Source organism: Primulina eburnea, chromosome 17 (genome assembly GCF_022965805.1).
Source record: "Primulina eburnea isolate SZY01 chromosome 17, ASM2296580v1, whole genome shotgun sequence".
NCBI classification, from domain to species: Eukaryota; Viridiplantae; Streptophyta; class Magnoliopsida; order Lamiales; family Gesneriaceae; genus Primulina; species Primulina eburnea.
Genome location: NC_133117.1, coordinates 1,189,318 through 1,202,160, shown reverse-complemented (window position 1 = coordinate 1,202,160; position 12,843 = coordinate 1,189,318). Strand labels below are relative to the sequence as shown.

Sequence of the window (12,843 nt, the reverse complement as noted above, 5' to 3'; positions counted from 1 at the left end):
ATTTCACATGGCGTGGCTTGGCATAGTAGCTTTTGACATAAATTGTTCGTCAAAACTAACGCAGATTCAATGTTCAAATGCCACGAAACAAACCTGTTCTAGATCAAATGCAATAACAATGGTACATATGTTCACTTGTCTTGCTTTGTGTTGAGTTTCAGAACGGCTGAGTAGAATCTAGCAGGTTCGTCCACAAATTCAACCACTTCAAATGAATGCTCAGCTGCAACACTTCGCAACATCGTTTCCTCTGGCAAATTGGAAACCACTACATCTGGATACTTAAGTCGTAGCTCTTCTACCGCTTGCCTTCCTTGTGGATGGCTCATCACAACTCGCGCACCTTCAAATGATCCAAATAAACAACAAAATAAAAATTCAGCCATCGGATCTCAAGACTTGCTTAGTTTTACAACATACTACGACTAGGAGTAAAACAGTGAACAAGAATAGAAATGAGCCCCAAGAATTACAACTTAAAGAATCAAGCTAAAACATGGCATTGTTTAGTCTTCCATACAGTCGTCCATTGCTATAGTTTGAGATTTGAGCGATCGATCCATTCAACCAGCATATTGAAACATCCAATCAAAACTAGAAATAGTAAAGAACAAGAAGACAGAAATGTAAAAGAGGAAAAGTATCAGAATGATCATAAAAATTTCTAAACACCCAAAGAATTACAGCAAATTCAATGTTACCTGGCAAACAACGCTTGGCAAGAGCTCCAAGAACCTCATCGAGATCAAAGGGTAGACCAGGGAGGAAGTATAGGAATACTACACCAAAAGGTGTCCACTTCTCAGGTACATTTATCAGTTCACCTTGCCAGCATTGGACCTTGTCATATTTCTCCTTGATGCAAGCCAAAGTTAAAAGAGAATCATGAACGACAAGTAACTGTTCGACAGGTGATGTATCAACAACTCTATCCACAAATGCTTCAGAACCAATGGAGACCAGAACCCTCGAGGTTTCCGAAATGCCTCCAGCAGAGATTATTCGGTCCATCTTCAGTCTATGCTCTTCATCAGAACTCGAGTAGTCTGTGTCAAGAAATGACCAATCCTTCTCTACAAAATCTTCAAATTGCACCACGGAAACCGTCCCCTCGTTTGAAGAAATTGTCCCGTTAACGGAACATCGACGTGAACGTGCAGAATTGAGAGAAACGAGAGGAGATCGACTTTCATGGGAAGGTTGGTGACAAAAGTGTGAGTAATGATAGCCATCCACATTACCAAGAGGCCGAAACTGGCGATAAGAGGTTACTACATGGGAGGGTGGCTTAAGTGGAAGAAATGAAGAGATTGAAAACATAGAGCACATAAAAATCAAATCTTTAAAAAAAGAGTTATACTATGTAAAGTTTATTTCTTAAATTACACCGAAGGAACAAAACCCAGATAAAGTAGAGTTCTTGCTTATGCCTGTATCATCCAAGATTACTAAAATCCCACTGTCCTGCTCTGAATACTGTCATTCAATATCAGACTTTTACATCAATCAGCCACAGAACATAGAGTTGAAAGAAAAAAATCCTACCAGACCAAGAATTTTACCAGTGACACCTGAAAGATTGACAATTATGCAGCGTTGGAAGAGCGATGGAAAGAAGAAGCTGTGATTATTATCCTCAAGGATTTGTAGTAGCGAAGCCAAGAAATACAAATAAATTTATGTCGTGCTGTAATTAACGCGATCTCTCTAAAGTTCGTTAGATCCTTGAAAAGTTGGGTGATGTTTTGAGAAACAAAAAAGTTAAACCCAATAGTGTTGACTGAATTGGTTAAGGCCCAACTTGGGTACTTTTGGGCCTTATTTGGTCCAGAAAAGAAACGAACCAACGGGTCTTCAAGCCCAATAACTAACAGAACGCCTTAGCACAGACTTTTAAAACGTCTATGAGACTTGAACGCACAAACATTTTAGACTAATTTCCAACTAAAACCCGTGACACTATTATTATTTTTCCTACAAATATCCATTGTTTTTTTGAACCAGAAATCCAATTTGCAAAAAAATAGCAAATTTTTCCTGAAATTACGTATTTTAATTTTAAATAAACTATTGATTACATTTTAAATTTCATGCCTAAATTGGCCAAATATTTTGTTGTTACATAGATACATAAACATAATTTTTATTTTGCATTCAATTGAATAACATTCGAATTTGTGTTACTACTAGCCTAAAAGGTTATTTATCTTACGATAAAAAAATAATATTTACCAAAATTGTTTAAAAGAAAGATACAACCACGAGGTATATAATAATGAAATTTCAAGAAGAATCAGCAACAAATTTTATTTTATTTTAATTTTCTTTGAATTTAATTTATTTAATATAGTGTGAAAAATAATCTTGTTGATCTATTAATTTTTTACTTTCTAAAATTATATATTTATTCATACATCCCCTTTTCATTTTTTTTTTTTTTTTATCAGAACACAGTTGTAAAAAAATTAAAATCAATTTGTTCAAAGAAATTTTGGATAAAAATCTAAAGGATTTCAAGAAATTGGTCTTGTTGGTGTACAAGATATTAGAATGAGTTCTTCTTCAGAGAAAATAAAACCTTTGAGCTTTCTATCAACAATTTTGTACGAGGAAGACCATCCCTTTATGACACCAGCAAACAGCAGGTTACCTATGAAATAACTTCAGTGTGGTAATAGCCTGCAGGTTGGGCAGAACCACTTCCCTTTAAATCTCGTCTCTGGAGTGAGGCCGACGCAGGCGTAATGAAACCATTCACCCCCTTGGCACTGTCAACAAAAACAAAGCAAGTCCATCTTAGTAAATTACACCAAAAGAAAATATCAGAAATGTAGCAACTATTGCTGGAAGCTGCCAACCTCTTCTGTCCGCCATTCAAGAATTCTTATACCCATTTTGAAAATTAAATGATGCAACCAGGAAGGAATAAAGACTAATTTTTGTTCAAGTTTAGGGAAAAGAGAAGAAAAAGAAGGGAAAATGAACTTACATTTTCATTGTCACAAGCAATCATATCACCAAAAGAAACCTGCACAACAACATTGTGTTAATTCTGAAGCCGCGGACTCAACTGGAAATTGGGGAAACGGAAGTCAGGACCTGATGACAAACACAGTAAGTAGGTTCATTTGGATCAATGGGTTGATCAAGCTCAACCGGAGAAGGAAATTCTTTCTTAAGGCTGCCAGGAGGTGGCATGAGTTCCAAATCTCTATTGCGCTCCCTGTCCCAATCCTTTTCCCTGTAATCAATCCTTTTTGATTGAGGAGTTCCGTAGAGCGACCTACGCCTCTCATTTTTAGGAACTAAAGGCAATGGAGGAAGCACAGCCAATTCATCTGGTGCTATTTTACCTTCTGCAAATATTATCATGGACATGATCCATCATCAATTACAACTATTTTGGCAGGCTATACTAGAAACAGGCATGTTGGCTAACTAGCTCACACCCACCTTGTTAGGCCCAGAAACTATACACAGACAGCAAAACATAAGCCCACACAATTTGTTGGTCCATAAAGGGCTGGCATTACCGTTGGGAAATAAGCATTCAAAAAAAATAATTTCTAGACCATTTATTAGAAATGTGATTATCTAGCTGTTTTCCAAGCAATACATTAAATTAAAATCCGCATCAAAGAAGTTGTCAAACCTAGAAATTCACAACAAAAAATATCATGGGATCTTGAAAATCCATGATAAAGAACTTGTCGAACTTTTACAAGCCACAGGGCCCCAACTAAATTTACTAGAAAAATTATTTTCTAGCTGATTTACAAACTAGAAACGCACTATATAAAAATCCCTAGGAGTACCTTGTTTAAGATCTTCCGCAAAGTTGTTCAGATCCTCATCAAGACGTTTTATGTGGCTGTCAATCTGATGCATAATCCCAAAGAATCAAAATTATCACCTTCCCTAATATATATAGACATGGCCACAAAAGATAGCACGCTAAATCCTTCCTTCACCACACAAAACAAAATAACAAGAAGCCAAAGAAAACCATACCTCTTTCCACAGTGTCCAAACATGGGAACAAGACAAAGTGTAGAAAAACATAAAGAAGTAACAAAAGGAAATTCCGAGCCAAACTGCCAAAGCTTGTTGAAAAGTTACTTTAATGTACAAGCAGTGTTGACCGAAAAATGCAGTTAAACATCAAACACTTCTCAAATGTTTTCTGAGCAAGTTCAATTCATTTCTAAGTAACATCCTCCTCCCTGAGAAAATAAAAAATCAAATGACCGATTCAAGGTTGCAGTTGAACTATAAACTCATTATCTACAAAGCAGAACAAAAATTGGGGACTTCCGAACAAGCAGCCATAATTTAAATTTCAACCACTACATTTATACATTCAACAGAAGACATATCAACAACAACAGGACTTGTGGGGGAGGGGGGGAGGCACTGGAATTGGATCAGGCCATTGCTAAATTCAGTATGAAATCTTTGGGATGTGCATTGGGTGATCAGTGCGGAAGAGTAAATAATCGGTGCGTAAGAGTAAAATGCATAATCCATAGAACCGACCTTGTCGAACAGACGAAACACTTAACAAGCATCATTAACTGATCAAAAAGGTTTGTTATCATCAAAACCAAAGGTGAAATATTTCAGCTGACAGGATAAAAGAACAGATTCAGACACAACTACTTTGCAAGTCAATTAAAATATTGAACGCAGATAATAATAAAAATGAAAGGAAAATAAACCTTTCGCATGATATTAGTAATCAATGCAACAACAGAAAATTTACATTGAAGGGCTTACAAGGTCATGAGCTTGTCGGGCCAGTAAAACCTTCTCAGTACAGAGGCTGAGGGCGTTTTCCTGATTCGCCTCAATCTCCTTTCGAAGCTTTTCAAACATCTCATCCTCATCCTCCTCTTCCACCTCCTTGTTTTTCCTCCACATAGAGTTCACCTGGGATGCCAACCCCAGAGAGTACTTGGTCTGTTGCCTCGTGTGATTTATCATAGCTTGATTAAGAACATTCAGATGCAGGGGAAACGTTAGTCATTTTTCATATCAAAAGCTTGAGTACAGCAACATTAACAATCGATCGTGCAAAAGAAAGCAAACTTTTTTTGATAGGAAATTTTTTTTTTGATAGGAGCAAAAGAAAGCAAACAGTAACAAATACTACATCAGATGATAGCGGCTAAACCTTGGGAACGCTCATCGAGTTCTCGAATGGTGTTCAGAAGTCTCTGCAACTCCCCCGGGAATGTGCTAGAATCTTTCATTACATACCCAAAATACGACCAGTAATCAATATCACCCGCTATAGTTTAATCAACATTGAAATTATATAGCAATGAAAAGCTCACACTCTACATAGTCGTCTACAAAAACTCCCGTCCTCGCAATAGCCATCTCTTCAAAAAAGATTGTTTCGATAGCTAACCAAATCGCTTCTTCTGCAGCTTAACAGCACACTGAAATGAGGCAAGATACAAAGAGAATGGAGAACATCTAGCAAAATATAGAACTTGACCAAATTTTAAACTTCCGATATGACAATTGAGCTACACGTGTTTCAAATCACTTACCATAAAGCTAGGAATTTTCTTATTTGAAAATTACAACAAGATGTTATAAAAATAAGATAATTACTTCGAAATGTGATCTTGATTCATCTACCACCTAGGGCTTCGAAGTTGGAGACTTTCGCAAGGAGGAGGACGAGGAATCAACTGCCGGAGTTGCAGGATATTCGGTGGGACGTTTGATTTCTAGGGCTTGGAAGCTGGAGCAAGAACGCATGTGCCAAAATTGATTTGGGATTTTAGTAAAAAAAAATATTATTCTTAAATATTTTATTAATTACGTCATTTTATCAGAGGAACCGGGGTTTTTAACCGCGGTGCCCTGTATTAAAAGGACTAAAATACCCTATATTATGAAATTTGACAAAAATTTATATGAGACGATCTCACGGGTCATATTTTATGAAACAGATCTCTTATTTAGTTCATCCATAAAAAAATATTACTTTTTATGCTAAGATTATTATTTTTATTGTAAATATCGATAGGGATTGACTCATCTCATAGATAAAGATTCGTAAGACCGTCTCACAAGAACTACTCTTAAAATTTTTATCATTTTTTTGTTAAAATTTTTTTTCTCCTTCTAGTTATCTTCAACCACATTGAAATTAATGTCTTCACGGGGAAAAAAAGGGTAATAGTTTTTGCTTACACTAGTAAATCGCATATTTCTATAGGATATTTTGACATACCAAAAATCCAAATGGAATGGAGAAATTTTTTAATTAAGAAAATATTAAAAGAAATAAGAATTAAAAAAAATAAAAGGTAATTTAGAGGTAGCCAAAGAGGCTTCTCCAAAAAAAAAAAAAATCATTAAAATCTATATTTCATATTATTAAAGTCGAGGGAATTTAGAGTAATTGATTTTTATGTCATGTCTAAATTTTAAAATATTAAAAATAGTTTACTAGAATTACGAATATTAATGTAATTTTACTATGTTTGTTAAAAAATAAAAAAAAATAAGATTTTATATGTTCTTTTACTATTGTTTGTTTATTTTTCAACATATGAACACGATACATAAATTAGAAACATAGGTTGATCGAAATTTGTTTGACTACTATTTTGATATATAATCAGCTCAACTTTATTTTCTTTTTTTTTCCCTATTCTTAATTTTTGCGAGGGTGTAGAATATGTGTTTCTTGGCAAAATATTGTGTCGGATTAAGATGTTTTAGTAGAAGAAACATCATATCAATTCAAAGGAACATGCATGCTGATCATGAAATCAGTTGCGGTGTTGATAAACAACAGAGAAAGCACAATTCAAAGCATCCCGCGGTCCTAAAAACATGTAAATTTCTGCTCGTTTTTCACGACGCTGGATGTTACCAGGACTTGAGAAGAAGAAGAAGAAGTGCAAAAATTGAAGTCAGGAGTCATTGTTTGGGAGTTTACTGAGAATTGTATGTTCAGGCTTGTGATCACATTCGTAATCCAAATGAACAAAAGCCCTTTCGACTTCGGCAAGTTCTTCAATCTTTATCTGCAGTGATTCTCCGATCGCATGAGCTTCCTTTAATGGCAGATCCTCTGGAAGCTCAATGTCCACCTGCTCCCCATTTGAATGCATATGAGTAAGCCGTGCATGATTTCAAGCAAGAATATATAATATTTGACGGAGGAAGCCATGTAGAACAAACTGCTCAACTTACCTCCACAAAGTAAAGAACACCAAAGGTGTAAGCACGGACAGTGTCCACACGTTTTATTTGACGATCATGTCTCAATACAAGATAAGTAAGTTTCTGCAGCACTTCAGGGGGAGCTGATTGTCCCACCAATGAAACTACAAAAAAGGATCCAACCATAACAAAATAGCCAAAAATGAGCAATATACTCGAAGAATTTTTACAAGAACCGAAAACCACAGTGTACAAGTCCGGTTATAAATCTTCCAGCGATTCAATTAGTCTTATACGTAAATGGCAGAGATTCTTAATATAGATCATTAAGAAGTTTGTTAAAATTAAAAAGCTACATCGACCATTTTCCATTAGCTCGATCGTTTGGGACAGATTAGTTTCAATATAGTGCCAGAGACAAAAGCTCACAAGTTTGAAATAATGGACTAAGTTGGTCTTGAGAAGTCATTTCCGAGTCTATGTAGCTCAATACCTGACCAAAATTCAGGCATGTGCATCATATGTTTATTTTGGGCAAATACTCCCCAATCTTCAACTTAGATGTACGATGCCATACTAGAATGCTATTATTGGCCCAACTCTCATAAGCTTAAACTTTTTTAAAAAAGGTTTTTAACAAACTTCGGTATTTGTCACCGCGAAAACTTGAATGAAACCTGCCGTGTGTATCTAGAAACTTGCCATGCATACCTAAAACCTCGAATGGAATTTGTCTTCTTAAAATGGAAGGTGGTAATAGTAATATACTAATATGGTTGAGTTATTTCTTTGCAAATAGAACGGTGTGTGTGATATGTAAATGTACATAAAGAAGAAACCTGCATTTTCCAGAACAGTTCCAGACCAATTGATGATGGTGTAAAGAGCCAGAAAAATAGCACCAGTAGGATCGATCCACCAATAAAACCTATCTCCAAAGACCGCAGCAATCAACCCCACCACATTTGTCACCACATCAAAGTAATGGTCCTAAGTTGGTCATGTATATCATTCTATTTAGTGAAATAACTTTCATCTTTAAAACTCATTAATTGGTGTGAGAGTGGACCTTGGCATAGGCTCTAACAATATTGTTTTTAGACCTTCTGCAGTAAATCCAAAGAAGCAGTTTAACTCCGGTAGCAGTAAGCATGATGATATACAACCAGAGCAGTTGATTTGAACTCATCTTTTCTGTAGGTTTGTCTTGAATTAGCTGTTCTAGAGCCTGCATCAGCACCTGAAATCCTGAATAATTATTAAAAAAGCTTAATAACCCTCCATATACATGTTCCTCTGCAGAATATGAAGCCATAAATGCTTTAAAAGAACTCCTCTGTTTATACCCACCAAGAGTTGCCATTATAGCAGCAAAGATGATAATGCCTACTGGTTGAACTCTCAATTTCCCAATAGGATATTTGTAGATGTTGATGTTTTTCATTGACGAGTGGGTAATCCAAAGGATTCCTCCAGCCATAAGATCGAGCAAAGAATCCAGCGTTGAAGCTGCAATGGCCAACGACCCACTTTTTAAAGTAGCAAAAATCTGTGAAAAAAAATTGAATATGTTATATAACATATATAAACTCGGTGGTGGAAAAGGCGATATTACAAAATCGACGATCATCGTAAATTACAATTAATTACTTTAAACCCAAGTAGCAAGACGTTGGCCCAGTTAGAAATGTTCATCGCCCTTTCATGTTCCGCCAGTTCTTGAAGTTCCAGCTCTTCATCCATGGCATTAGATGAATGTAAGGAGTCGACTTCTTCAAAGGACTTCAAGGTCGCGAATTGCCTTTCATAGTACTCTTTCTCGCCTGAAATACAAGCAACTTATGCAGATCCATACAGATATATTGATCTATAAATGATATATACCACAATGAACATGTTCTTTCTCAGGGGAAAAACTACCGACTATAAAGCTCAAAATCGTTTCAAAAAGAAGAACGTACATTTTTCTACGAATTCGGAAGAATCCACACACACACACAAAAACAGAGTAATCTAAAGAAATGAATTAAGATATAAGCGTGGCGTGAGTACCTTTAGCTAAGGCGGGTGTTTTGGAGAAGTCGACATGAAATGGGGATTCGGGATCAAGGCCCGACTTCACCTTTTCGGGCAATTTGGACAAGAAATCACATCTCAGAGTGTTGATTGAATATCTACTCTTTTGATGCTTCAACAACGTTTCTGCGTGTTCTTGGTCACTGGACAACAATGGCGTCTCCGCATCCATTGTACAGATTCTAAAGGAGCCGGACCTGACTGAAAACGATCTCAGAATTCAGAACAGACTGGATCCCATTCAACAAGAAGAAAGGCCGGCTTGGAAAAATCTTGGGAAACTAATCTACCAATTCAACTTCTCTTCCTACCCGCCGAAACATGTGATTTAGCTCCTCGTTAACAAGGGCTCCACCTTCCCTAATTATTTTATTACTGTGGAATATTATCATTATCATTATAATTAGTTTGAAGGGATACTAATAACTTTCTTTTTATTGTGAAATTTTGTTCGCATTTTATCTATTTTTATATAAATAAATAATAAATTATAAATTAATTTAGCTTATTTTCTTTTTTATTTTAAAAAAATGTTAATACAAAGATATATTATGTTCGAATTCAATGAATAATATTTAATTTTAATAGTAAGTTTTTCGTGAGACTGTCAATCGGACAATAATTATCAAGAAAGATGCATAATTTAGAGGTTACACATGGGCTGTATTTGATAATTTTGGGTTGATAGGAAGAGAGATGGATGTGCATGAAAAGCTGAGACTTGGTTGGGATTGGTACAATTCGTTGGCATTGATATTAAATCAGGGTGGATGGGATTTGTCCTTCAGCAATCAGCGTTAATGAAGGAACCTAACCCCCAAGACTTCTTATATTTGACTATATTTTAACGATTAAAAATATTTAGGAAACCACCGGGCAGATATACATTTATTTTATATGTTCTGAGATGTCAATTATTTAATTTAAAAAAGATAAAAACTGGTGTGAGACGGTTTCACGGATCGTATTTTGTGAGACGGATCTCTTATTTGGATCAACCATGAAAAAGTATTATTTTTTTATGCTAAGAGTATTACTTTTTATTGTGAATATCAGTAGGGTTGACCCGTCTCACAGATAAAGATTCGTGAGACCGTCTCACAAGAGACCTACTAAAAAATAGCATTCTCGTGTGTAAATAATCTCTTCATGATTTTTTCATGTGTAAATACACATAAAAAAGTCGTTTTCTTAATTAAATAATTGACCGAATTTATTTTATAAATTTTTCCTTTCACACATCTGTCCCATTTCTTAAATTTTGGTAACTTTTTTTTCAACGTTCCATTTCTTCACATATCATGTTTTAGAAAAGAAGTGATATACATAGGAATAAAGTCCACCAAAGGAAACATTAATGCTCACAAAAATTACTTCTTTTGCGCGACATTATTGATCTCACGATAGCAATGTTGAATAGATTCAATGTATCTCTGCTTCAATAGCAGAAGGGAGTCTTTACTAGACAACTCGTCTCCGGTAAGTCTCGTGCCATCCGAACAGCTTCTCGAACAACATACATTTCTGTCCTTTATGGTTTGAGTTTATCCATTATATAAACAGAATTAGTCGAAAGACAAAAACTTATGTGAGACGGTCTCTCCATAAGTTAATATAGCCTATATTATTTGAGTATATCTCTTGTGAGACGATCTCACGAATCTTTATCTGTGAGACGGGTCAACCATACTGATATTCAGCATAAAAAGTAATATTTTTAGCATAAAAAGTAATAATTTTCATGTATAACTAAAATAAGATATCTGTCTCACAAAATACGACTCGTGAGACCGTCTCACAAAAGTTTTTGTCTTTCTTGAAAGAGCTATCACATCTTTAGTAGTTCATTTTTTATTTATAGTATCATGTTTTTATGTAATTTTGATTCTCGTGTTTTATATTTTATTGAAGAAACATAATTTATTTTTAGATATATTTGAAATTTTTATAGTGTTAAAAGTGGAAGAAGTCGGAGAGATTTTTTTTAAAAAATTATATATAAGATTTAATGTCCAAAATAAAAATAAAAATTTTAGATCTCAGCCTAAAAGTTGTATTTGTTGAAATATTATTTAAAATGTGAAAAATATTTGTGTTGAAAATGTGAATGTTGAATGTTGAAAAATAGGTGTTGAATATTGAAAATTAGTGTGTGATGATGTAGGTAATGATGTATTTTATTTTTGGATTATGTGTAAAGATTTCCTATAAATAGATCTCTCATTTGTGAAGAAAATCACAATTGAGTAGAGAGAAAAATATTATAAAGTGTATAGTTTGGTAAATTTTGAGTGTTTGAGATTTTTACTTTTTACCATAAATTTTTACTTTTTCACAACACGTTATCAGCACGAAGCTCTAAAAGTCCTACATACTATTCAAAGCTCCAAACAGAAGAAAAAGGTAACAAAAGTAATAATATTTATTTTACTGTTATTTATTTATTTTGTATTTATTTAATATACAATATAATGTTATTATTAGAAATAATAAAAATAAATTTTTCATAAACTTGTTATAAATCCTGGGAGGATGTTAAGACGACATCCCACACTCCCGGCAAGGGATACGACAAGTATAAAAGCCTATAAGGTTTTTAAACAAAATAAATTATGACAGTCGTTATAATATTATGATATGATATATATAATTATTTAAACATGTCTAATATTATATATACCATATTATTACCATAAAATTATACAAATACATACATTTATTCTTTTATTCACCAACGGTCATAAACGGTAACAAAACGGCTAGTTTTTGCCCTATAAATATGATCTCTCAAATTCATTCAATCACCCCAACTTTCTCTTCTTCTCTAAAAATTATTCTTCATCAAATTTTCGGAGAGAAAAGAAGATGGCTTTCGCAAGGTTATTTTTAATTATTTTAGTTATCATACTCACGAGTCTTGTATTTATCGGAGAATATCCTCCTCGTGTGTTTTCTTTATTTTTACGAATACTTGTACTTGTTGTTTATCCATTACTTTGTATTGCAATATTCATTAACTAATAAAATACATCGTGATTTTTAGTACCACCATGGCAAACTTGACAAAGCTCGAATTCATCGCTCTTGACATTACTGGGAAAAATTATATGCCATGGACTCTCGATGTAGAAATGCATCTTGAGTCATTAGGTCTAAATGAGACCATAAAAGAAAATGGCATATGCACATCACAAGAAAAGGCAAGAGCCATGATATTTTTGCGTCGACATCTCGACGATGGATTAAAATGTGAATATATGACTGAAAAAGATCCCATGGCTTTATGGAAGGGATTAAAAGAAAGATTCGAACATATAAGGGAAGTTATACTTCCGATCGCTAGGGATGAATGGAATACGTTAAGATTCCAAGACTTTAAAAAAGTCAGCGATTACAACTCGGCGATGTATAGAATAATCTCGCAGTTGAAATTTTGTGGGCACGAGATTACAGAATTGGAAAAGCTTGAGAAAACATTTTCCACTTTTCACGCATCGAATATAACTCTACAACAACAATATAGAGTGCGTGGATTTTTGAGATATTCTGAACTTATCGCCTGTCTCCTTGTGGCGG

At 34.5% G+C, this 12,843-nt stretch overlaps 3 protein-coding genes across 5 annotated transcripts; all 3 read right to left on the bottom strand.

Moving 5' to 3' along the window:
• Nucleotides 1-13: 13 nt before the first annotated feature.
• Nucleotides 14-1,696, bottom strand: LOC140818855 (uncharacterized). Its single transcript, XM_073178917.1, has 3 exons — nt 1,572-1,696; nt 702-1,476; nt 14-343 (listed from the first exon to the last, which is right to left on the bottom strand). The coding sequence occupies exons 2-3, from the start codon at nt 1,327-1,329 to the stop codon at nt 132-134; spliced, it is 840 nt and encodes a 279-aa protein (XP_073035018.1). The 5' UTR covers nt 1,330-1,476; nt 1,572-1,696; the 3' UTR covers nt 14-131.
• A 762-nt stretch (nt 1,697-2,458) lies between these two features.
• Nucleotides 2,459-5,803, bottom strand: LOC140818856 (PHD finger protein ING2-like). 3 transcript variants are annotated; one of them, XM_073178919.1, is made up of 8 exons: nt 5,623-5,803; nt 5,337-5,444; nt 5,174-5,245; nt 4,777-4,985; nt 3,816-3,879; nt 3,100-3,356; nt 2,990-3,028; nt 2,459-2,768 (listed from the first exon to the last, which is right to left on the bottom strand). In XM_073178919.1, exons 2-8 carry the CDS (start codon nt 5,380-5,382, stop codon nt 2,664-2,666), a joined length of 792 nt encoding a protein of 263 aa, XP_073035020.1. In that variant the 5' UTR covers nt 5,383-5,444; nt 5,623-5,803; the 3' UTR covers nt 2,459-2,663. The 3 variants fall into 3 exon arrangements, with proteins under 3 accessions (XP_073035020.1, XP_073035021.1, XP_073035019.1); XM_073178920.1 differs by having other exon boundaries at nt 5,337-5,432; nt 5,623-5,799; XM_073178918.1 differs by having other exon boundaries at nt 5,337-5,426; nt 5,623-5,799.
• Nucleotides 5,804-6,738: 935 nt separating this feature from the next.
• LOC140818854 (metal tolerance protein 4-like) lies at nt 6,739-9,612 on the bottom strand. The gene is made up of 7 exons (XM_073178916.1): nt 9,244-9,612; nt 8,842-9,014; nt 8,542-8,740; nt 8,261-8,439; nt 8,031-8,181; nt 7,222-7,355; nt 6,739-7,118 (listed from the first exon to the last, which is right to left on the bottom strand). The coding sequence occupies exons 1-7, from the start codon at nt 9,437-9,439 to the stop codon at nt 6,939-6,941; spliced, it is 1,212 nt and encodes a 403-aa protein (XP_073035017.1). The 5' UTR covers nt 9,440-9,612; the 3' UTR covers nt 6,739-6,938.
• Between the last annotated feature and the right edge of the window lie 3,231 nt (nt 9,613-12,843).